We start from the raw sequence: 26,475 nt of genomic DNA on the forward strand, positions 1-26,475 counted from the left end.
GTTGATCAAGTTGTTGCCCTTGACCATAATGTCGAAAGGCCACAAAGATCCCCTGACCTCGTGCCCTGTGATTATTTCTTTTGGGACATTTAAAAACAAGGTACTTGTAATTCCTATTCAAGATCTTGATGATTTGCAGGGCCGAATTCGACATGAGGTGGATGCTAAATTTGTGCAATGATCTGGCAATGGTAAGACGAGCTGTCCAAGATATCCTAATTCCTCCACGATACCAGTTTTGTGTGCAAAGGAGAAAAAGACATGTAGGTGTGGATGAAAAAAGACATTAACATTTCAATCATCATTTCAGAGGAATGCCTTGACTGTTCTTTCTAAAATTACTCTACATTTTATTTTATCGATCACACATTTTAGCTACCGGTACTTTACCAAAACTTGGAAAAAGTGGTACCTTCACCTGTTATCTTCAACATCAATTAATTTGGTCATGCGTGGCACAAATGGTACAAATAGGGTATCAATGGAAAGCTGACAAATTTTTTCTTTCACATCCATACAAAATAATTTCACAAACTTAAATATGATCTGAATATCAGCCCTCTAGATTTGGATTATCTTTTTTCTGAAATGCACTTTACAGTAGAGCTTTTTTTTTGAGATATTTTATCCCATCAACAAACAAGGTTTATTAAATTAATTCAGAAAAGTATAACTTCCCAATGCTAAATTGGTAATTGGCTAAATTATCAACATTCCCATAGATTACAAAAAAACATAACCATTAGCAGAGTTTCAGTAAAAAACATGTAACCACATCTGCAGCATAGGCCACTGCTGGTGATCATTTCATATTCTTACAACTGTAAATGGCAATTTTTTGTTAGATCAAATAAAAATTGGTCAAACTTCCATCTGATATCAAAGGGATGGTCTAGGCCAGAAATATTTATATCTCAATCGAGTAAAATTCACAAAGCAATATGCTGAAAATTTGATCAAAATCGGATAACACAGTTATTTCATTTAAAGATTTGCATTATTCCGGTGAAATAGTTCTAGGCATGCCTTTAAGAATATTCATGAATGCAGGTTGATGATGTCATATCCCCACTTCTTCTTTTGTATTTTATCATCTATGCAATTAGGTTTATTCATTTTTTTCTACCAAGAACTAATACAATTGGATTGACAAAGATTACATGTAAGTGCTTTTTTAAAATGTTTCATTGCCGTAACATATTTCATCATAATGGAGACACATCATTTACACATGTATGAAAAAATGAAAGATTTATGATTTCATATAATATCATTAAAAGAAAAAAGAAAGTGGGGATGTGACATCATCAGCCCACATAACGATGACGATGTGCACATAAATGTTTTCACAAAATACTGATTAACTTTAAATTCAATTTATTTTTTTGTTATCTGATTTTGATGAAGTTTTCAGCATTTTGCTCCGTGAATTTTACTCTATTTTAGATATATTTTCAGAGTGGACCATCCCCTTAATAAACTTAAGGACGTCCACAGTCCAAATGAAATCCATGTCATTTTTACCAAATTTCGCAGTTACCGTAAGTAACGGTGTATTAACCGCACCTTTTTCTCGGCGGGGTAGAAGCAAAAGTCGGGGGTGCGGTTTATACACGGTGACGGGTCCGAGCCAGCCCGCCGTAACCCCTCCCGTACATGTACGATGTCTGCCAGTTCACAACACATTGAGTGGCCGGGCGTAGCCGCCCAGGCAATGTCGTTTAGAGGGGTATGAGCCGCGGGTAATGGGAAGCGATTATTGCAATATTAATTAAATGTTGTCCATAACAAACGCACCCACCTTCATGACACTAATTTTGACTTTATTCTCGATTCAAAGTAGTGAAGTTCCCTGACTAATTTAAAAGAGACGCCAAGCATACTCGGTAATATTTTGTCACCGCTGAGCGAGAGTTGAGTGAGCTTAGAGATTGCGTTGTAATGTGTTTACAGTGCGACTTAAGCTGGCGCTATTCAAAGTCCCGTTTCGCGCCAGCTTGTTTTTTTTCTTTCCTGTTTGCTTTTCATAAGATACCATGTAAACCACGCACGAGAGAGACGGCACGAAGCCGTAAAAAACAACTGGAAAAAATGCCAATTTCTTTGTTTCTTGAACCTTCCTATAATCCCGTATCCAAAATTCATGCTAAGACATCAAATTTCTGAAAGTGATTGTGAGATTGTGATGCAAGAAATGTGAATGTTTCTTCCTCCTACGCTGGGAAAGACACAGATCATAATTTGATAAGATGTACTGGCATGACTTGTACTGTATCGTAGTTTGCAATGTAATGGCAGTGCTGTGTGTGTACACTGTGACTGTGAGGTGAGCGAGTGTGTAAGTTGCCAATATTGGCGGGACCGTTCTTTCTTTCTAACATTTGTAGATGAATTGATCAAGAACAGCATATTTCTGCATACCGGTAATCTCTTTGGATACTTTGAAATCTTAAAAGCTTAGATTTTGTTTCTCCATACCTCAAATATGCATGTAAATGTGAGAAGATTTTTTTTTTTTTTTTTTTTTTTTTTTTTTTTTAGTCCAAAGTTGGGGGTGCGGTTAATACACGGATGCGGTTAATACACCGTTACTTACGTTACTTCAGCACCTAAATATTCCAAGTTGTGCAAAACATAACAGGGGTTTATGTGTTTGATTTCTTGCATTGAGCTTTGAAGTTCACCCATTTGAGAGGTCTCAAGAAATACACAATGAAAATAAATGTGCATTTTTAGACCCCAAGAAATCACAATGCCGAGTTTATACCTCTATTACTCAGCCAAAATCCATCTGATTTTAATCAAATTTTGCACAAGTAGTTCAGAATTAATCCACTCATATTGCTATTGGTTTGCTCTTTTAAGAGTAGCAGCAACTTCAATTTTGAAAATAAGGTGTGAAAGACGACAAAAACATATCTAAAAATGAAATTTATAAAATTTAAGAAGTACAATAAATGCTACACTTTATTTTTAAAAAATACTCAAAACCCATTTCATTATCATCAGATTTTGCATGATTGTAGAGAAAGTATACTTACATGTAAGAGGTGTGAATATCAAAAATTGGGGGTTCATGTGCTTGTGAACAAACTATCAGCACTTTTGTTGGACAAATGTGCTTTAAAAAAACACATCCAAAGGCACACACATGTATCTACACAAGGATAATTCTTCATCACTATCCCATAAACTTGAGGTCATATTTGTCATACTTTGTAGCACTGCAGTGCAGAGTAAAGTATTCTGAAGAGGTAAAAGTAGAGGCATTTAGAATTTGGTCCATAGACTATTTTCAGTTATTATAACTTTGTAAAATAAGTCACCAAAGTTGCTGTTAGAGTGCCGATGACTGGGAAAATCAGCTGATACCTGTAGCCCCTTTACACACCTGTGCACTTACATGTACATGTATTGTGACGTCAAAGCACATGGCGTAAAATATGCACTGATAGGGATGCACACAAAAATAACTGGGAAATGTCCCAAAATATATATCTTTTAAAGATGAGTTCATGGGGGGGGGGAGATTAAGATAATTGATGAAGATGAGGACAATAATGAAAAATGAAAAGATGAATGAAGCAGATGATGAGGTTGGAGATGCTGAAGGATATGATCAGAGAAAATATTACATGAGGGCTCCTAGGCAAATTTGCCCTCGAAATTCCTGTACAGAGCCCTGGAAAACTAAAAAAAGAGCCTCAAAAATTCACACACATGTAGGGTCCAATGTAAACTACATGTATGTGGCAAATTTGGTCTGGTGAGCTCATAAACAGCCGCCACAGGAAAAAAAAAAATTTCCCTGGATATGATGTGGATGATACTGATAACATCAATATTTGGTAATAATAGAGATAGAGATGGAATTGAGGAAAGTGATCGATAAAAAGATTACCTACTATTATGGATGATGATGGCATGACAATGGTTTACAAACTGCATCTACATTATGCTTTCACACATTTGGCTTGTAAAAAAAAATATTCATATTCAGCGTCTTGATCCACAACAATGCAGTTTTGCAACATGTACATTAGTTGATACTGTACACAGATGAGGACGTGGTTCTGGTGAACTACATCAATTGTGGATCTTATCTGTTTTTCAAACCTTATTATTATGACAAGGCCCTGTGTTAGTCAGTGTCACATAGTTCCATGATGACCATGCAAGCCCTGTAATATGCCTGTGGGTGAGTTTCAGGAAATAACCGCAACATACCCGTACAAAAATTTCAGCATGTTCAAAACTTTTCTGCAGGCAATCAGACTTGCGTGTGCTTGTGCAGGCAACTGCATGCGAGATACGAGATAGTCATATTGAATGGGAAAATGTCAAGGTCAATGACAATTACACAGGGCCTTTTTCCAATCCTGGCAAACGTGGAACAAACACCAAATTAACTTTTAATAATAAGTATGGTGATTGGTGAGACTACCACATATCGACCACCTCTTTTGAAACCGACCACCTTGCGCACGTTAAAATCATTGCGTATAACAAGCAATACGCAAGGGAGAATAATAGGCGCAGTGACCATAGAAACGACAAGAATCGATTTTACTAGAAAAAAAAGCAACAAAAAGTAAAATTATTCAAAATTGTATTGACCAGACCCAAACCCCGCTGAAAAACCAAGAAATCCGATAGGAAACGGCTTTAGAACAAATATCCGTCGTCAATCGTCGAATCATGTGCCGGAGCTTGCAATGGAAGTAGTGAGACGATCATTTAGCATGTTGACATCATAGAACTGACTTGGAAGAGTCAAAATATTTCGCCACTGCGACAAGAATCGGCCGTAAACTTAGTGTATCGCGGGTGGTCCGTTTCAAAAGATGGGTGCAAACGAGCAAATGTAAAATCTTTGCATTCGTTGTTCGTTGATATTTACGCGGATTGAATCAGAGTCGCCTTGCGAAACATGGAATCTGATCTGCTCAATTTTCTGCACAAATGAGACGAAAACTGGGTCAAATTGATGAATATTTTCGCAGAGACAATGCTTAGAACTAGGTGGTCGATAAGGGGTAGTTCCAACCATACATGATACTTTCATTACAATCGTATATAGCGAATTGTAACATTAGGCTTCAAATTTTTTATTTCAAATTATGGTTGGAACTACCCCTTATCGACCACCTAATCTTCTAAGCATCGTATCTGTGAAAATATTCATCAATTTTACCCAGTTTTCGTCTCATTTGTGCAGAAAATGGAGCAGATCAGAATCCCATGTTTCGCTCGGCATCTCCGATTCAATCCGCGTATATATCGACGAACAACGAATGCGACGATTTTCTGTTTGCTCATTTGCACCCGTCTTTTGAAACCGACCACCCGCGGTACACTAAGTTTATGGCCGATTCTTGTAGCGGTTGCGAAATATTTTTACTCTTTCAAATCAGTTCTATGTCAAGATGCTAAATAATCGCCTCACTACTTCCACTGCGAGCTCCGGCGCATGATTCGACGACTGACGACGGATATTTGTTCTAAAGCCGTTTCCTATCGTATTTCTTGGTTTTTCAGCGGGGTTTGCATGGGTTTGGTCAATACAATTTTGAATAATTCTACTAAATTTTACTTTTTGTTGCTTTTTTTTCTCGTAAAATCGATTCTTGTCGTTTCTATGGTCACTGTGCCTATTATTCTCCCTCGCGTATCGCTTGTTATACGCAATGATTTTAACGCGCGCAAGGTGGTCGGTTTCAAAAGATGTGGTCGATATGTGGTAGTCTCACCATAACTAGCATTCCCCCCCCCCCCCCCCCTACCCCTCAGACTTTTTTTTTCAAAACTTCAGCCTAGTAACAATAACAATACAACTCCCAGTAGAACAATGAGAATGACTCCACAACTTGAACTTGTCTTCATCATCACATTATGATCAGACAAAAAACACTCATCAATTTCAAGACTAAAAGTTAGAACTTAGAAGATCTATTCTAGGACACTAATTCTTAATCTCGTTACTAACCATTCGAAATTTTCGAATCAGAAATGGATTGGTTAGAAATTAGACTTAAAATCTTATTGACTTGAACATTTTGAAATGGACACGTCGCCTCAGAGTCGACCGTCACCACGGCAAGAAGCACGGCAATGCAATGGTCTCTATGACGTATGAGTATACAGTCGACGGTATGTAAGCAAGCACACAACGCATTTCATCGCACATTCAAACATGTGATATAGTAAGTAGCCTATGCTGTATGCATTTACCACTCTTTACCTGCCCGTCTGTCAGCCTGTCTCGGCTCGGGTACCTTCTTTCAAAACTTGACTGGTTCTTCGCTCAGCACAGCCCCGCTACAGAAGAGAAGATGTAAGAAAAAACTGCAAACTGTACACTTTTCAAAATATCCAAAGAATACTATGACAGCACAACATAAGGACATATGCGAAAGGTCAACTGTGTGAAAAACGGCGACGGAGCTCACACACAAAACAATATTCGGACAAAATTCAGAAGCATTTAAACGAATACCCGGATGTAAACAACATCGCAAGCGCAAGCTAGCACTTGTTTTGTTCAGCAGTACAGTCTTTGTAGTATAGTAATATTTTTTTTTCTTCGGGGCGGGGGGGGGGGGGGTCGTAAATGAGGCAGGGAAGGGGAGGGTTAGACCCTGGACCTATTGCTGGATGAAGATATAGATCAAGTACCAGAAATTAGAAAGCTCGCTATTTATTAGATTTGTTTACTGATTAAAACTATAAAGGTCACTTTCGGTACCATGATCTTAGCTCGCTAATATATTAAGCCAATTAATTTACGCATGAAATGTGGTATGTTCTTGATCTAAACAAAGAATCAGCCCCCCCCCCGCGGGGAGGTCACTGCCTTTTGCCACTGAAGAGTGGACAAAATGCGCAGAAAAAAACAACGCGGAAAATTAAGGGCCAAAAATATATATTTTTTGGCCCCTCATCAGTATTGCACCGGCCGACAGGAAGCCAATTTCACAACCGAGACACAGTTCCACAATACATATCAAAATATTGTCTACATATGACTCAAATGACACGAGAAAGAATCTTGTAAAAAAATGTGAGTTTGTAAATATTGTTCCATATGCCTGGTCCGTTAGGCAAATTTTGCTCTCAAAGCAGTTTTTACAATGATAATTAACGGCCAGCGAAGACTCAAAGTGAAGAAGGTGAAAGAGTAACGGAAGGGAGAAAGCAGCAGATGGGGTAGGCCTTTAAAAAAAAAGGTGTAAAACTCAAGATCATGCAAGAGGGAGAGAGAGCCTGAGAAGGAAAAAAATGCCAGACCTGTGTTAAACATGCATGAAGCACCCGGGGGGGGGGGGGGCCACTTACATTGACGAGTGGATACCATGCGCGACCCAAAAAACACGTAAAAAGGATGTCTTTTTCACGATAGGGCACGTTACGTACGTAACGTGATAAGGGTGTCAAAAACACAAAAATAATGAAAAAAGGGTATCTATTTCGCTAGGAAAATTACGTGTTTAGGGTCGAAATTGTGGGGATGATAAAACAAAATTAAAATGTTTTATAAAGGATGTCCTATATTTGCCCCAACACTAACCAAATAAGGTAAAGCCGACGACCGAAGGACCCATAACAATAAAACATTCCTGTACTTGTTTAGGGGTTGATTTCAGGGAATATTTGCCAAGATTATCGTTTTGTTTCCAATACTTGTTAAGGGTAGGGTTACACACGCCAATACTTGTTAAGGGGTGCATTTTCAGAATATGGAAATTACGTGTTTAGGGTGCTTTTCGAGACCCCATGGTCGCGCATGGTATCCACTCGTGAATGGAAGTGGCCCCCCCCCCCGGGATGAAGCAATTAAGGAGTTAAGGATTAAGCAAGAGGGGCATTCTAATGCTTGTTTGTATATAGGAATTCTAAAGACCATATACACATTTCGAGTATACTGACCAAATAATGCGAGCGCTAAGTGCGAGCTCATTTTTTTATATTCAGAATACTAGGGGCATTTTAAGGACTCTTGTTAGGAATTCATGAAGAGCAGACATACGGTTTCTCACAAATCTACCAATGCGAACGTAAGCACAGAATGGAAATGTTTTATTTGCAGACTTTAAAAGGGGGAATCACTTCAGTAGTGAAATAAAGAAGCTTATGTAACTACATAAAATAATAGAAGCTTAAAGTTCGAGAAAATTTGTTGCATATTCAGTCAGACTTAAAAGCGGGATGTCTTATACCATTTAATCCACTTACTTATCTCATTAAACAGACAATCACTAAGAGTGATGAACACACTGGCCCTAAGCAAATTGTTTCATAAAGTGAAAAAAAAATATTTATGTAATATTGTAATGTATATATTATGATACATTATAATATAACAGCCGCTGAGCATACTCATAATTTCTTCTCCCCCCTCCACCGTTTCTCTATCTTTCTCCCTCTTTCCCCGTTTCTTTTAGTGCCAGCTGATGAAGGGGAGGGGGCACGTGCCCCCGTAGATACGCCACTGGATCCACCGCCCCCCCCCCTTTCTCTATCCGAACGATCCCGCAATGGAAAAGAAGCAACTGCTCCTGGATTTGGGCCATCGACTTTTAATAAATTTTGTTATCGTCTTTTATAATACTATAAAACAAAAGAAAATCCCGAGAAAAATCATTTTATTAAGTGGAGATGATACTTTCCCCTTTTCTTTCTTCCTTCTTCACTTTTTTCTTCTTAATTCTTCTCCTTCGACGCGAGATCATTCCTGCCAAAATGATACTGATCTGAGAGAGACATTCTTTAGCTGTAATTGACAAAATTTATGACAACGAGCGCGATCAACGCACGTACTGATATTTTTAACTTTCTTGACCTGAAAACCGGATATTATCTCCAGCACATTTTGATTAAATTCGTGAACATGAAAACGCAGAGCCTGGACATGAATTATCAGTCGTATAAAGAAGTAATGCGAGCGCACAGCGCTGGAATTTTGGGGTATTTACACGAAACCGGATACTCTAGTCAGCTTAATTTGTAATCGTAAAAAAAAATAGAACGTAAAGAAATAATGCGAGCGCGAAATTATTTGGAGATGATGCAACATTAAAAATCTTGAGCAAAATTAATACTTGAAATATTTATCAGATTGTTGTATTAATTATAGCTATCTTATTATGCCTAGATGTTTCATTAACGGCTTTGATTAAATTAGTCATCAGTAACTCATCGTTACTCTTTGTACAGGCACGCATCCCCCCCAAAAAAAAGTGGAGGCCGGGGGGGGGGGTCGATGAACACCCCCATCTCTCCCGGGCCGGATTTAAGACGTATGCCAGTGATTCTTACTCCAGCAGCTTTCGAAACATAAATGCATCGAGAGAGCTGAATAGTAAGGGGGGGATAACCAGCGAGTGGTCGATCGAATTTCTTTACGGCTGAAGAGTCGGTTGATTCAGTGACGGGGCGACGGGACCAAGAATTGCATCTCGAATGTGGCCCGAATGAATTTCGTTGTGGCCACATTCGGGGGTATTTTGGAGGGTATTCTCCTGGTTTTGAACACTTAAAAACTAGCCGATTCTCATCCCTCCCAAATTATTTTGATTCGATTTGATTCCCGAATTAGAGACGGAAAGGTTCCGAATCCATCAAAATCAGGACATACTCGGGCAGAATCAGTCCGAAATTATATTCGGCATATAGTTCGGTTTTAGTGTAACCCGGCCTGGCTGAAGAAAAGGTGATCGATGATGGTTGAAGCTGTTGCATTTTGCCGTTTTTATTTTCACATTTATTCATTGTTTCAATTCTACAGAATCTGCCCAAGAATGTTTTGGTTTTAGAGTACTCCACCGTTTGAAAAGAACTTGACAATTATTTTTGATGTGCTTCTTGAATGATAAGAAATAAAATAGCACTTTAGCTGAATATATATATCAAGAATAACAAATATATACATATGAATAAGCTCAGTATCCAAAATTTAACATTTATTTGTCAAGTTTCAATATAATAACAAAAACAAAACATTACAGAAAACATAATACATTAAAAACAATTTCGTTGAACAGAACAAGGAGCTTAAATTCAATTAAACCTGATGATTATCATATCAGGATTACAAGTTCCAATGAGAAAAAATGGTTCGTTTTGATACAAAATGAAATATAAATAAACCTTTTATGAAGCTAAACAAAATATAGAAATAGATGTCACTTCCAAAATACCATAATATTTAAAGTATAAATATATCAGTGGCATCCCCCCCCCCCTCTCTCTCTCTCTCTCGCCCTAATATCTTTTCATATTGCACAGTATGATATGTGATAACCTTATGGTAAAATGATAAGAACCATCAGAATATTATGTCTACCATGTCTACCAGGAGAAAAAAAAATTAAGAAAAATAGCTGCACATACATAACATGTTGGTTGAAGTTCATGTTATTCGCAATATCTCTTCATGAACATGACATAATACACTTCTATATTCTTATCCACTGAACGAAGATAAGAATAGAGTACAAAACTTATACTTAATTATATTCTATTTATTTTGATTTAGAACCTGAACATAGAAATAGATAGGCCTAGTAAACCATCAGGATAAAAATATTTTAGTTTTATACATTTGTTTACTAGAAAATGTAGAAAAACAATCCAGTTTGTTAAGACATACTTCAGAATGGAATATCATTGAGCTAGTTTATGTCTGAGAAATTAACATGTCATAAATTATTTATAACTCTTTGTACAAATTTTCAGTAATTATTTTCTTAGTCTTTGTTGAGCTAGGACCAGTGACAAAATTTTTAGCAATAGATTAGTGTGATAATTTGTATGATTGAGTGCACATAATGATCAATGCAATCAGTCCTAAATAACATGGATTGCAAACCACGAGTCTCACCTGATTTCAAGATCAATGAATGAGCAATATGATTAATTTTGTCTTCATAAAAATCTACATGCCACAGACATCCTATAAAAGTAAATTTATCATTTAATATGGGATATCAAAAGCTGCAGATATATGATCTATACCCTTACCTGAAAGCAATACACATGATATCTTTTGATCAAGCCAAATTTGATAACTTGTTCAGTCTGTATTTTTAGTAGAAATAGCAAACAAAGATTTTCCTTAATAGTATCTATCGATTAATGGGACAAAGGACACAGTGCTCATTCAATCACAAACAAGGTTTCCAGGGATGGTAGCATTAACTGAGGTTACTGTATTCATTAAATTTCATTCAACATGACTATAAGTCCTATCTTGAGTTGTGATTGGCTTAATAAATCACAATCTTAAATATGGAAGGTCATAATTAGCATGATTAGTCATCTAAGATTTACAAAGTATACAATCTGCTTTATGAACATGATAAATGTCTGTTACAAAGTACAGGTTGTAAACAAGCCCCATTCCACTTAGTTCAAAACAAACTTATTACATTTTGCTTTTAAAACTCGGAAACGACTTCTCTAATTAGTATGCAGTTTGCAAATATCATTAGCCCGACCATTATTGGATTCTGACTTGACCACATCATAGATGATTTAAGATAAAAAGTAGAAGGGAATAATAGCACATGGAGAGAAAATACTTTTCCCTGCTTGATATACTAGTATCATCTCTAGAGTTATTGAATTTAGTATACCATTCTTTTTATGGGACAGGGCATAATCAAATGATTCCTGATAAAAGATAATGATTCAGCTTATTCATATTCTCTTGTTTAAAAATGATGTGACTTTTTAGCAAGAAATTGTAAATTATCATGGACCTTCCATGATTTCTACATGTTTAAAATACCACCAGTATACTTTGCATATTGAAATCTCAATTTCAAAGCATAATCATTAAAAGGGAAGACTTTTAGAGCTTTATTACACTAGCTTTTGGAAGGCACTGTCTATGAAAGTTGACCTCTATTGACAACTAGTGATGCGTATCTGTTCTGCAGAGGACTTCAGATGAACGCTAGATCCGGGCTTAGGCCAGTCTTTGGGAGGATGGGATCTCAATTCCCACAAACAAGAGTTCTCTCTAGCAAGGTTTGCTTCTCTTTCCTCCAGAGAATTCTGAATGGAAGGACAATTTGCAGCAAAACTGGATATCAAATGGGATCTACGATTTTATATATTGATTGCATATCAGTTGAATGTATATCAACAACTTAAATGCATTATATAATAATTGAATGCAAAATACACCATTATTGAATGGGTGGAAACATACTAGTAGCTAGTGATTGTATCAATTATTGAATGCACTTTTATTCATCAAATTCACAGATTTTTAAATTTCGTCATCATTTAATACACCAACATTGAATTGAATAAAATGCATACTTAATGTTGAATTAATGTGAATAATAATCATGATAATTGAACGCACAAAAAAATGTCCTAAAAAAACAAAATTATTGAGTCAATGCAAAATCAAGAATAAGTGTTTCCATTGAATACACAAATGTTCATGATCATTGATTGGTTTATAAAACAGAACAAATTTACTAAAGTTAGAAATACATTTTTACATGAAACATAATAATCCTTATTTTATTACTATTGCTATTATCATTTATTCTGCGTTTCAAAATACATGAATTATACAATACAAATTACATAAACAATATGTGACATAATACAAAGGACCAAGAAAAGAGATGAAGGGGTTGCCTGGGTTTGGAGAAGGTTAACTAAATTACCATGACCCACAGGTTTTCCATCCCATACCCCATTACCTCCATCCAGGTCAGTATATAGAATATAAAAAGAAACATATCAACCACAAAATAAAAATATATATGTCACTTAACACAAAATGCCTAAGTAATTAACCACTACAAATGATAAATATGGGGAGGAGGATGTAATCAAAGCTATCACTCCAAAACTCCTAAACCTTGCTATTTTGTTCAGTCATTCACTTCATATTATAGTTCATAAGTTACAAAACAATAACCACCCTCTCATAAAAACAACAACAGCAAACATTTAAGGCATATAAAAAGAGGCCAAATGGTTTAAGAAACTTCCTTTCCTATATAACAGACAGATTGCTACATCATCGAAGACAACCCTTTTCTGTCATCTGAGAAAAATTGGAATAGGGTTGTATACCCCATCCCCATCTCTTCCAGTTCTTCCTCCTCCAAATATGAGGTTCACCAGTACACACACCCAATCAAATTCTGAAGGTAAACACAAATAAAAATATTTGATGAAAATTACTTTGGAATTAGGTTCATTTACAGAGATTCCTCACCTATCATTAGATATTGTTAGCATTAAAATTTGCTGCTTGCCATTCCTTTACTCAATGCACTCCAATTTCATTGGACCATTTAATGACTATACAAAGAACAATGGTGTCAGCATGTTAATTTGGGGGACAAGTTGCTATATTAGCGTGCAGGAAATATCACCTTTATGTTTGGATATCACATATGAAGTGAGAGAATTCTCCCATTAACATCTTACCTTTGCCTCAGGGCACGAGTCCCTCTTCAGACAGAGATCGTAATTTTCTTTGAGTTGAGTGCAGTCTCTTCTTTCCCCGTATACATAGTAGCTGTGGAACTGACCACCTAGAGCTGAAATATAGGAGTAACAAAGAAGAATAAGAATGTCTTTCAATATCAAGACATCTCATATCTCATCCAACTATGTCACTTCCTAAGACAATGAAATCATCCATCAAGCAGTTGTACAAGTATACCTAGCAAAAACAGCTACTTACATTTACATTCCAGCCATTTTTCTAAGAATTTCATGCATGCTTCCTCTTGGTTCTGTATGAAAAATAATAGAGAGAAAACTTAAGTTATTAACTCAAACACTAGACAAAAGCTTCAACTAATAATTGCACCTCCGATCAAATTTCAGAATTTGTAAAAAAAAAAAAATCCTCAGAAGAGTTATTCCTGTGTAATAAGGAAGTTTACCCTCATAAAAAGTAGCAGAAAAAATAATGAAAAATATTTAGGAAGGTTTGCAGAAGATCTATCAAAGATTACAAAAGTTAATAGAATTTTATCTATAAATATTTAAACATCATATGCCAGAAACTTCCCCATATATTTTGAACGAAAAAAAATAATCGAAATGTTATTTTCTCAAACATTGAAAATGGTTTGTAACTTCAGTATTATGAAAAAAAATCATTCACACCTGCTCCTGATAGAAAAAAAAGGCATCATGAGCCAGTGAAAAATTCAAACTTATGCACTTTATATGTATAAGCTTGTTATGATCAAAATCTTAAAAATCTGCAAACTTTAATTATCTTAGGTGGATTTCCTCAAACACTCATCAATATATTTTTTTCCTTCTGGCATTTTTACAACAAACTTTTTGTCAGGGTGATCATACATGTTACTCCAAGTTCCAACACCCCTAAAATTCTGAATTTACGTTATTTTTTTAATTGGAAATTGATGATCTGCAGAGATGCCAAGTTCAAAGACCAGCTATGCGTGAGATTTTCTGTGAATCTGAGTGAGATCACAGACATAGTGTACAATGTATATGGGGATAGGCTATGATAGTTGCGTGAGACAGAGATTTGAGGGGATGAACAAGAGTCCAAAATGCTTGAGTCCCGGGGGGGCCACTTCCATTCACGAGTGGATACCATGCGCGACCACGGGGTCTCGAAAAGCACCCTAAACACGTAATTTCCATATTCTGAAAATGCACCCCTTAACAAGTATTGGCGTGTGAAACCCTACCCTTAACAAGTATTGGAAACAAAACGATACTCTTGGCAAATATTCCCTGAAATGAACCCCTAAACAAGTACAGGAATGTTTTATTGTTACGGGTCCTTCGGTCGTCGGCTTTACCTTATTTGGTTTAGTACGACCCCACCTTCTACACCTCGCGCAAATCGGACTCTAAACACGAAGCGTTGGGGCAAAAAGGACATCCTTTATAAAACATTTTAATTTTGTTTTATCATCCCGACAATTTCGACCCTAAACACGTAATTTTCCTAGTGAAATAGATACCCTTTTTCATTATTTTTGTGTTTTTGACACCCTTATCACGTTACGTACGTAACGTGCCCATCGTGAAAAAGACATCCTTTTTACGTGTTTTTTTGGTCGCGCATGGTATCCACTCGTCAACGTAAGTGGCCCCCCCGGGGCTTGAGTCTCACGCATAATGCGTGAGACTTGGTAGCTCTGGATCTGCAACAAGACTAGTGGCTTCATTCAGATTTGTTGCAGAGTAGGTAGAACTACAACCTTAATAGATCTATCTTTTCTGGGAATTTGAAAATTTCTGATTATTGTTTAGCATTTTGACAGGTACTGACCACTCATCATTATGAGTGCGAGGTTATTAATATTAGTATACCTCGCACACAGAACCATGTTTGGCAGTGCATATGGATTCCTATAGTAGGTCTCGGGTGTTGAGACGCCACTATCACTTGATTTTTCCATAGAGCTACAACAGCTCCATGATTTTTCAGTGTGCGTCAGCATGTAATGAACCCTTGAGTGGGTCTTGACTGCAGTTACGAGGTGAGTTTGAGTCCCAATTAAGAAACACTAAAGTCATGGGGAAAGAATCGATAGAAAAATATGAAGTGAAAGAATTGGATTAGTCTGGCAAGACTTGGGTGGGGGTGCATATGGGACTCTTTCCCGACCGTCAAACCACAATTACAAATTTTCTCATTCATGTGGATTCAAACTATAAATGAAACAATTGTCAAAATGACCACACCCATATGCCACGCCCACTCCCACATGGACGGGCCGGGTTTTCCCCGGTCATGCCGCGCCGGTTGTTTCTGGCGGTCCATTCAATCAACAAAGACTCCAAGACAGTCTTGGTCCAAGTCCAAGTTGATTCACTTGGCAAAAACGAACCACCAGAGGCATATGTCCACTTGACTACTGACCTCCATCATGTTCATCAATCTTCTTGGTCACCCTGCCTTTTTCTCAACCACCAACAAAAGTCAGTCAGGCAACATGGGGCAGACATATTGTGCGAGCAACGATGCCTATGTGCATGCCATACGCAGCTAGTACCCGTACTTAGCAGGGCCAGGGCGGAAGTGTTCACTCGCGCGAGTTGCGTAGGCAAAACACGTAATGCCATTTCGAGCGACCATTAGAAAACAAATAAAGTTAGCAGACCAAACACTGATAGAAAGTTAACACGTTGTTTCAAATGGTCAAACATTCAAACAAAATTAAAGCATGTGATTGAAAGGTGAGAATTTGGGCTATACATAGGAATTATTTTACGAGGGACAAGAATACTTAAAAAAATATATGAAGCTAAGCGACCAACATTATGATAAAGCTGTTTGATATAGGAAGGACCCGGGGAAGGACACGACGTTTCAAAATAAAATAGGATAAAAAGACTGAAAGCTTCATACTGGGTTGGAAAGCATTCGATCTGAGCAGGTAAATCAATCTAGGCTTGGCTACTGAAGAAGAAATTATCATGGCCAACTTTAAATGTCGTATTTGTACGTTTTAAACTTCGTCATGTAGCTATCTATGATCATCGAAAAGATAAACTGCATGGTTAATGCAGAATATTTGACAATACTATAGTCTTTGGAGGAAGTTGTCAAGTTCTATAGGCTATATCTGCCAATATTTTTTTCTCTAGCCAAACTCGCCTTGAGCAATTCTATAAAAAAAAAGTCACATTCTCATCTTTTTTGAAATGCAACAATGCTTATACAGGTCCGCGCTATGCATCTAACATGTCTAATCAATCATTATAGGCCTATTTCCGAGGACACATCCAGACAAAACCTATGCGACGCGACACCACCCAGGACCAAAATCCAGTTAAAACCAATTAAAGCAAACCCAATTGAAACCAGTTGGCCAACTGGTTTCAATAGGGAAATTGGAACAACTGGTTCCAATTGAAAACCAGTTGCCAATTGGTTCCAGTTAAAACCAATTGGGCAACTGGAACCAGTTGGCAATTGGCCACAGTTTTTACAGTGTGGAAAGTGCGCTATATATATTCTTATGTAAGCCTATTATTAATGGGGCCAACTGGTTCCAATGTATCTTCTGAATAGGTCTTTAATTTTGGTCCCCAATGAAACTATTATTTTGTATTATTTTGAACATGTATTTACACTGTACTTGGATTATATCTTTTGTTTGAATGGAAATAAATAAATAAATCAAAATCAAAACTACAATGGGACCCTGCAAATGCCGAATTGCTTTCAGACATGTCAGGGATCATTTAATTGTGACTCGTCAGGGGGGCAAGGGTACGTCCCTTGCATAAGTTGTGACTCGTCGGGGGGGGGGGGTAATCTGCCCCCTGCTCCCCCCCCTAGGTACGCTAGTGACACACACACGCTCTATCGCAAGAAGGAATAAAAGTCTGCACAATATCTCTGTCGTTTTATAGACAATATGAACAAATGAAAATCCATAATTTATTGTTCGAAATATAGACTTGAAATGAAATACTCCGAAAATTTGCTTTGCCCAATTGATCGTGGGCCCAGCAGCCACCGTGCAGCGCCAGATCGACGAGGCTCTATCCCTAATTGTTGAACGCCAAACAGGGTTGCAGCAACTCCCATCTTTTAACGTCTTTTGGTCTGACGCGGCCGGGGTTTGAACCCCCGACCTCCCGGTTGTGAGACGAACGCTCTACCAACTGAGCCAACACACCGGTTGGCTTCTACAGTATTCGCAGATATTGGTGGAATTTTTTTCATATTTCCTGGTGAGATAATAGGCCTACTGTTCTACTAATTTTACTTGTGCCAATTAGAAGTTCCAATTGCTTCCCCAATTGGTCCTCAATTTTGACACAAATTGAAACTAATATTGCAGTTATTGGTTTCTCTTGGTGTCCAAATTTGGGACCAATTGAGACCAATATAAAGGCTTGATTTCCAGTTGAAACCATTGGGACCAATAGTCAAATGGTTTCATGGGTATGTATCATTTATCGGTTTCAATGAATACCCACTTACTTTCCATATACTCCAAATTAAAACCAATTCAGTGCCAATTCAATAGCTGCAATTCAATTGGTATTCAATTTGGATATTCAAGCTAGCTATAGGGTATTCAATTGGAAATTTGTCCTGGGAACAAACATATAGCTCATGCATATAACTTTTATCTACGATAACAAAAAAATAATAAAAAAGTTCTGGCCGACAGACCTACTCAACTGCATTTGCTTGTTATTGTTAGTTTTATGTTTATTTGTTTTATAATTTTTTGGCAGAGTTGTCTAATGCATGGTTTTTATACAATGATATTTGAAATGAAATGATAATGACATGAGCTAGGGAGCAGATAACTCTATACTATTCAACGAATACTAGGTCTAAAGAAACCTATAATCCCCGGGTCAATCAAGAGAGCTTCTTGTAAATCTAGCGCTAAAGTTGTCAATTCTGTACGGAGATAATTTTTTTTCTATTCATGCTACCTATGCTTTGTGAAATTACCCAACACTAACTTAGATCTGAGGTATGCATCTTTAATTTTGTTGGTTCATTCAAAACAATTTTTTGTGAGTTTGGTGAGTGCAGAGAAAAGGATTTTTATCTTTTCTCTGCGCTTTATAGAAGACACAGTACATTGTTTTTTCGGTCGATATCTTCGATTGGCGAGCATTTGTGTTAATGGTCGCTAAGTTAGTTCTGAGTGACGTTGGTAGTATCAGCTACTGAGCTCGAGGTTCGATCTCGTTGGCTCTTTTGCCCCGTTTTAGGGTCCAGTCAAGGGACGATCTGAAGGTGTATCATCACTCTTCATCATATGATTGTTAACAAACTGTAAGTGTAATGAAAAAGTGAACAAGCTTTACCGTATGGCCTTGTGAAAAGTTCAATTTTGGCTTTGTGAGCTGCGCTTGCTCGCTGCGGCGGCGCGCTGAGCTGAGAGTGAGAGCCGCGCCGGGCTGCGCTGCTGGCAATGCAGTAGGCCTAGGCCTATCTAGACCAAATTGCTTCAGTCTCTGTAATTTTGTGATTGTTCCGCTGAACTGCGTTGGCACACCCACCAATACATAGACTGAAGAGCTTGGAGTTGGAGGCCCGTACGTACAGACAACGTATTAATGTTAGATCTAACAATAACATTCAGCGAAAACCGTTTTTTGTTTGTTTTTGTACTTAAAATGTCACATTCGGCTCGGAATCTGATACTCCGAAAAAAAAAGGTGGGGAAAAAATAGTCTTGAGGGTGCAATGATGATGACTTAAAATCCTGACATTTAGTTCTTCATCATTAACGTCTTGACACTCTTCCCATAGACGCATAAGAAAATGACCAAATTCCAAAACAGATGGATTTCCCTAGGAAATCCATCTTTTAAGACAAAAAATCACGTATGGCAGTAGAGGCGCTGGTCAGAAAATTGGGATCGTCCCAGTTTACAGGAACTGTCTCAGTTTATAAGGATTTCTTCACACAAGAAATCTAGGAAAGTTCATTCACCTGTCAAGTGCCGACACCAATCAAGTGTGCTAGTCAATGTAAACAAATCAGGTTTCATAACAAGATTATTGGAAGACGGTAAGTCATGAAAAATAGACGGTGAACTGGGGGGAATTGAGGTCACTGAACACAACGAACAATTGTCCATAGACTGTGTACAACGGATAGATCGTCTCCGCACAGCGATTCGAAGACCGCTGATTGGTCAATCGCGCAGATCACGTCATGACCACGTGGTCCCAAAAATAATTCCTTCGGACTACGTGCGGAAGTATCGATAGCGATAACGATATCCGGTCACTTTGTGTACGCCGTAAATAGTTTTGGTTCGTGATCGGATCGCTCCGGTATCGATCGAAAATTATCGAAACTCTGCAATTTCATGCATATTCAGGCGACGCTCCGAAACCCGGAAGCCAATTGACTTTGTGCACGTTGCGATAGACTCTACAAATTCCAACGAACACGATGGCATATAGACGCTAATTCGTAAGATTTTGACGGAAAAGCAAGAAGTAATCGAAATTTGCTTACCTGTGCAGTATCGGTGAGAAAATAGATCCTCCGAGAATACCTTTCATAATTCATATAAAATACGGGAAAGTGAAATTCTAGGTCGATTTTGGTACGAGGTGATAGAGAATTGCACACTTGTTTTGGTGGAATTCTGTGTGAGGAAATAAAAGGCTTGCACTGCGCATGCTTACTATATTTTCATTCATAAATTGGTTCTCGGCAGGGGCTGGATGACGTCATGTAATAAGCAAAACTGTACACGACCGCTACGTTCACGCTCCGCTATCCGTTGTACACAATTGTTCGTTGTGCTGAATCTATTTTAGCACTCTCAATTTCCTTAATTGCTGTCTTTGTCCCGTAGAAGGAAGTGAAAAAAAACGTCCCCATAAACATGGACAGTCTCAATTTATCAAGACATGATTTGTCTTGGTTTATGAGGATATCCTTGTTTTCTGGGACAATCCCAATTTTTGGACCAGCACCTCTACTGTATGGTCGGTTCCCCCATGTCTGCACGGTCTCCCAAGTCTGCGCACCCGTGTATCTGCGCGATTCTAGTAAAAGAATATACGCAACGAGCATGAACTTTACACATGCAATACGTAAACAGGTATTCATAAAAAAGTCTGACTCAAAATGGTGGAAAAATAATAAATTCAGGGCATTTCATGTGACGGCCTCAAAATGCAGCCTTTGTCATCAAAATCTCCGAATCGTGTGCAAAGTGAATAAGTGCGAAGAGATGGGGTACCATTTTTTTTCAATCTAGAAATGACTGCCCTAGGTTTTTCAAGAAAATCATATATAATGCTAAAATTTATAAGGTGGTTATAAATTAGTGCTGTAGCCGAACCGCCGAACCGAACGGTAGTTCGCCGAACATGGCACTTCCGAACCGAACCGAACACTAAGACTTGGTTCGGAAGTTCGGCAAAAAAAAAAACGGCTTTCAGCTAATAAGTTTATATACCCTTTCTAATCATTATATTTGTGCCTTCTTTATTTAATCTTCTTTGCAATTGTATGTTGGAAGTATGCGCTTATTTTGCGGTTACTAGACTTTGTTTTCATTTTCATGTTGACATTGTGGTTTTTACGGCCATGATAAAGAAAGGAGATCCGATGAATGATGTTGCGCGATCTTGCGCTATCATTATACTGGCTTCATCATCTCTCGCTCTGTGGCCGAATCGCCGAAGCATTTTAAAGAAAACCAAAACTGTATGAGTGTTCATTGTTTAAATTTAATTATCTAAATATCGTTGTTTTTTAGGTGGCGAAGAAGATTCTTATTTGAAAATATTTTAAGTATTTTGAATGAACGATCTCAATAAAGAAAGTGAAAGAGAAGTACCATTAATATTACGAACTACGATACGATGTGATTAAGATCGTAACTCGTGTATTGTTGCGGCAGAGAATAAAGATCTGATTGAGGTGATTGACATTATTATTGGGGTGTCGGCTCTCTATACTTTTCGTGATTTTAGAGAGAAGTGAAGTGTTTTGAAAACGAGAGATCCAGTGAAAGTGGAAAATAAAGTGAGTCACTGTTAGAGATGGAAAGGAGAGACGCAATACAAATAAATGAGATGAGGTGAAGTCATCTTTTTTTATCAGTAGAATTTGCCAAATCAAATTCGCAATATGTTTCCACTTCAAGAAGCAGAAATCTCGGATAATTATATTGATTTTGATTAGGCGAAAATCCATCGACAATTAGAAAGTTATATGACGTGTAGTGATTTCATTACAATGCAGGCAATTTCCCGTATAAAAATACATCTGACAAATTAGAATTTTCAAACGGTTAAGAATTTTTGTCTTTCTTCCATAGAAGATGCAGATATTAACATATTTTTTGCATCGTTTTGAAACAAGTTTTGACATAACATGGCGGAAATGCTTACATGCGACCTTAAATAAAAACCCCACTGAATCAGTAACTTTCATAATTTTTGATGGACTTTTGCCTTTGCTTTGATGTTATTAAAAACTAACAAGACCATACACGAGAGTAATACTTCATGATGCCCTGGAAAGAGGATAAATCGAAAAGGTGGAATCAATAAATTTGAAAATGCTATTAAACTAATACAAACCTAGTCACACCAACAAAACAGACCCCAGTCCAAATTGATCGTTTGCAAGCACGTCATTGGTTGTATGAAAAAGTCAGAGTAATAACTGGTCTTTTGACATGTTTGACCTCGTGCTGTGGTCGGTTTGCAGGTGTGACCGTAGCATGAGCGTAAAGTGACCTTATAGAAGGTGAGGATCGTAAATCCAAGTGTCGCAATTGCCTACTTTCGTTCGATAGTGACAGGGAAAATAAATATTTAGTTGAAGTATACGAGAGAGATAAACCTACATTAACTGAAAGGAATTGGTAAATTTGCTTGAGTGGTAGACATGATTAATTATAGTTTCGGTCTTCTCAAATATGTTGTAGGACGCCAATTTTGATTGAAGTTTTTTTTTTCTTTCTGTAATTTTGCCGACCAAAAGATGAGAGGTCAACTCCTGTTATTTCCAAAGTGGGAATATCATAATTTACTACAGCAGAAAGCCGCTGTTCCATTCATAGAATATTTTTTTAAGACTCAACGAAATATCCAATTGTAAACAATTAACAATCATTCGACATGTTGTCCCGTTGTTTATACTTTAACTTTGAGTAATGGGTTCTTCGTCATGTTGTAGGACACCAATTTTGATTGAAGTTTTTTTCTTCTGTTAAATTTGCCGACCAAAAGACGGGAGGTCCAACTACTGTTGTTTTCAAAGTGGGAATATGATAATTTATTATAGTAGAATGCCGCTAAAGGGTTCTTTTAATATTTTTTTTTAGAAAAGATTGAAACGAAATGTTGACACAGAACTGATTGCGTTGCCAACGACTATAAACAATCCATCTATATGATGTTTAATTGTTTATACTTTAATTAATTGGTCGTTCGTCATGTCAAATTCGGAAGAACGTCAAAGGCACCGACGTCCTTCAATAGAAAGTCGTCGGCAAGATGAAATATATTTATTCATATAAATATGAGTGTTTCACCCGAACGGAGGTTCATTTTGTCAAAATGGCAGCGAGAAAGCGCAAGTCCGATGTGTGGGACCATTTCCAAATAGACCCAGACAATGATAACTTGGCAGTCTGTAATCACTGTGGGGAAAAGCGATCTCGCGGTCGAGATCCGAAGAATCGCAGTACGACAAATCTTAAAAGGCATCTTGAAAAATGCCCTGGAGATCGGCCAGGGAATCGAGGAGTGGCAAGAGGAGCTGGAAGACAATTAACGCTTCTTGAAACAGCAGAACGGAGGGCCTCATATCCTCCTCAAAGTGAGCGTGCGAAGGCTATAACTCGGGCCGTGGGCATGATGATGGCAATGGACATGCGGCCATACAGCATGGTCGAAAATGACGGGTTTCAACATTTACTGAATACGATGGATTCCAGGTACAAAGTTCCATCTAGAACATTTTTTTCGGACACTGTTATCCCTGAACTTTATCGAGAAGTCGTCAGTGGCCTCAAAGAGGAATTGGCATCGGCCATGTGTGGGGTCAGCTTAACAACTGACATGTGGAGATCGCATCAAAACAGGGAATACATGTGCGTGACATTTCACTGGACTAACCAAGTTAACAACCAGGTGAGAATATAATTTTTTATATACATATTATCATGAAGATATTTTACAAAGCCTTCAATATAGGGCTTATCTACTTATGACTAATTAATATTCGTTGCTATTCACCTCTTTAAAAATCCATGAAATTTGTCATATTAATATTATAATTGTTTAATCTATCAAAGTAAAATTAATTACTAATGAGGATTTTTTGCTTTGTTGAGAATTGATTTTCGCGTTTATTTTAAATGCTATCATAATTCTAATCATCCTCTTGTTTTTATTCACTACAGTTCATCAGACGTCAAGCTCTTGTGAGTTTGAAGGAATTTCCTGAGGCCACGACTGCTGTCAACATCCGGGAACATCTGAACGAAGTAATGGCGGAGTGGCTCCCCCCACGTAAGAAGCTTCTTTTCTCCGTCAGTGACAACGGGGCAAACATTAAGAGGTGTTTAATTGATGCAGCGGATGGAGACTTTAGTTTGGGTTGGGTACCCTGTGCTGCACATTGTTTGAACTTAACTACAAGGAATAGTCTTGATCAGCTAGCGGTAAAGGACAGTCTCAAAGCAGTCCGTACTCTCGTAAGCAAGGTGAAAAACTCTCATCCTGTCAAGAGGAGATTCGAGGAGCTGCTCAATCTCCATTATCCTGACCAACCACATACATCACTGGTAAAGGATGTTGATACAAGGTGGAATTCGACTCTCGATATGGTCAAGTCTGTCTTAAAATATCGAGATGCCGCCGAATCTCTAGCAAATGATAGGATCATGATAGGATTTCAAGACTTTCAAAGGCCTAGAGTATTCGCCCATTGGTCCCAAGTTTTCGACCTGCTTAATGGAGTCATCGATGCCTTGCAGCCATCAAAGGAGGCCACGCTGATGGTTTCATCAGATGACAGTTCACTCGCTGATTACATTCCTCTCATCAAGGGCTTCAGCAAACAACTCAGTCAACTCAGTGCTTCTCCCAATCATGCTGTAAATGTAGGCACACTCCTCGATGACCTTCGTGAGAAATGGAGAACAAGAATGGATTGGGTAGCATCACCAACACCAGGAGAGGACGAAGATGAGAGGGAATTGAATGAACAAGTGATTCTTCGCACGTTTCATGTATCAACTGTCTTTGACCCTAGGTGAGTAATAAATGACATTTGTGACTTCAATTTATTTGTGTATTTTGTGATCATCATTCAGACTCAGACATGAATGGAAGTAATGATTAATGAAATTATAATTATACCCCATCTGATTAATCCAATCATTTACCGCATGAAACAGATATGTTGATATATAAAAAAGTGGATTTTATTAATAAAACTCATCAACATGATCAAACAGTAATGTTGTGCATTGTAGTAGGTTATTCTATTTCTATATTTGTTTGCTAGAATTGTTATAAATCATGGATTATCAGGTGTTCATCAGAATCTTTTTGCATCAAAATTTGTTGTATGTAATTTTTAGTAATCGATTTTTTTCTCTCTTCCTATTTTAATTTCAGATACAAGATGAAGTACGCCCCAAAGAGCAACGAGATAAGATCGAAGATCAGAGATGCTGTCGTCGATGTCGTTGTGATGCTGACGAGGACAGAAGTTGAGGTTGAAGGCGTGATGATGGAATCATCCGATGACGAGGGTGCTGTTCCAGCCGCCATCGTACAACGGAGTCGGGCGCAAGCAGCTGAGAATGCACCAGGCCCTTCGTTGTCATCATCCATGAGAGATGCCATGGTTTCGTCCAGCTCAGCCTCATCTTCCGAGTCGGATGAAAATGATCCCGGTCATCGCCGTCGTCCAGCTCGTCAACTAAGTCGCCAGAGCGTACAGACAGAGTTGGACACGTATCTCCAACAGCCAGTATTGAAAGGAAATGATGACCCATTGAGGTACTGGTCGGAAAGAGTTGACATGTTTCATCTATTAACTCCTGTAGCAGTTGCTTACCTCGCCTGTCCGCCATCGAGTGTCACGAGCGAAAGAATGTTCAGCGTTGCCGGGGACATTGTTACAAAGAAGAGATGCTCACTAAAACCCGGAAATCTTGAGCGGCTTGCCATTATCAAAGTCAATCGACGCTTTCTCAGGAAATAACTCTCATGTACATGGCGAACTGGTTGGTATCTTCAAAATTACATGTACGTTATGAACCTGTTTTTACTATGAACTTTAACCATATTGGACATTTTTGAAATACATGCCAATCATATTTTACATGTATAACTTGTTCAAAGATAATTTTTCACCTTGTTTGATATTTTATATTAATATTTTCATGCATTTGGAAGTGTCCTTTTCTACGTCAATGATATTTGATTTCCGGACTTAACAATCCACTTTCTCATCGTAGTCGACTTTGCAATTTAAATAATCACTACAAGCTGTCGTTAATCCAAGCCTTATTTCAATAGCATGATTTTCCGTTTCGAGTTTGTTCAAATTTTAAAATTGCTAGTCAACTCTTTTTATTCGATGACATATTTTTTTTTTTACTTTTTTCGAAAGATAATCATATGTTCGTACCCCGCTCTTTTTTATGTTTGTAATTATTTTCGATAGTTTCACTAATTAGCATTCTAGATTCAACATTCCCACCCCCTTGAAAAAAAATATTTTTGGATTTGGGAAGTTTGAACTTTGAAGTGTATTGTTCTTTAAACAGAAAATTTATTTATTTCGTTCTTCCTCATTTTTTATATTTCAATTATTCTTGATAGTTGTTGCACTGATTAATATATCAGATTTTTATCCCCCCCATAAAAAAAATATCTTGGGTTTTGGAACTTTGAGTATCCCTATAGAATTTTAGATCTTAAAATGTGGTTTTGTTTATCACGTCCATATTACAAGT

At 37.6% G+C, this 26,475-nt stretch overlaps 4 protein-coding genes across 7 annotated transcripts in view; 2 read left to right on the top strand and 2 right to left on the bottom strand.

Moving 5' to 3' along the window:
- The window catches only part of LOC121408885 (trithorax group protein osa-like), a 32,183-nt gene extending 25,691 nt beyond the window's left edge, over positions 1–6,492 (bottom strand). For 2 of the 3 annotated variants that reach the window (XM_041600572.1, XM_041600571.1), the window contains exon 1: positions 5,987–6,004. In XM_041600572.1, coding sequence (XP_041456506.1) covers positions 5,987–5,989 — 3 coding nt within the window. In that variant the 5' untranslated portion in view covers positions 5,990–6,004. Of the gene's footprint in view, positions 1–5,986; positions 6,005–6,241 lie in introns of those variants that run through there. The other variant, XM_041600574.1, reaches the window with a different exon arrangement.
- A 5,363-nt stretch (positions 6,493–11,855) lies between these two features.
- LOC121408886 (UPF0545 protein C22orf39 homolog) lies at positions 11,856–16,050 on the bottom strand. Its single transcript, XM_041600575.1, has 4 exons — positions 15,896–16,050; positions 13,721–13,772; positions 13,462–13,574; positions 11,856–12,057 (listed from the first exon to the last, which is right to left on the bottom strand). Exons 1-4 carry the CDS (start codon positions 15,908–15,910, stop codon positions 11,905–11,907), a joined length of 333 nt encoding a protein of 110 aa, XP_041456509.1. The 5' UTR covers positions 15,911–16,050; the 3' UTR covers positions 11,856–11,904.
- A 2,581-nt stretch (positions 16,051–18,631) lies between these two features.
- Positions 18,632–26,475, top strand: part of LOC121408887 (golgin subfamily A member 3-like) — a 42,913-nt gene continuing 35,069 nt past the window's right edge. For both annotated transcript variants that reach the window (XM_041600576.1, XM_041600577.1), the window contains exon 1: positions 18,632–18,787. The gene's annotated coding sequence lies outside the window, so the exon portion shown is untranslated. The remainder of the gene's footprint in view (positions 18,788–26,475) is intronic.
- On the top strand, positions 23,021–26,257 carry LOC121408888 (zinc finger BED domain-containing protein 4-like). The gene is made up of 3 exons (XM_041600578.1): positions 23,021–23,632; positions 23,905–24,758; positions 25,127–26,257. The coding sequence occupies exons 1-3, from the start codon at positions 23,057–23,059 to the stop codon at positions 25,716–25,718; spliced, it is 2,022 nt and encodes a 673-aa protein (XP_041456512.1). The 5' UTR covers positions 23,021–23,056; the 3' UTR covers positions 25,719–26,257.

This window comes from Lytechinus variegatus, chromosome 2 (assembly GCF_018143015.1).
Source record: "Lytechinus variegatus isolate NC3 chromosome 2, Lvar_3.0, whole genome shotgun sequence".
Lineage (NCBI taxonomy): Eukaryota > Metazoa > Echinodermata > Echinoidea > Temnopleuroida > Toxopneustidae > Lytechinus > Lytechinus variegatus.

Bases quoted from the DNA above. Each gene is read 5' to 3' on its own strand.
- LOC121408886 (XM_041600575.1), bottom strand. The intron at 13,575-13,720 runs GTAAGTAGCTGT...CCTATATTTCAG, and splicing joins AAAATGGCTGGAATGTAAAT to CTCTAGGTGGTCAGTTCCAC. The intron at 12,058-13,461 runs GTAAGATGTTAA...CCTTCCATTCAG, and splicing joins ACTCGTGCCCTGAGGCAAAG to AATTCTCTGGAGGAAAGAGA.
- LOC121408888 (XM_041600578.1), top strand. From the start codon at position 23,057: ATGGCAGCGAGAAAGCGCAAGTCCGATGTGTGGGACCATTTCCAAATA. The intron at 23,633-23,904 runs GTGAGAATATAA...TATTCACTACAG, and splicing joins CTAACCAAGTTAACAACCAG to TTCATCAGACGTCAAGCTCT. The intron at 24,759-25,126 runs GTGAGTAATAAA...TTTTAATTTCAG, and splicing joins TCAACTGTCTTTGACCCTAG to ATACAAGATGAAGTACGCCC.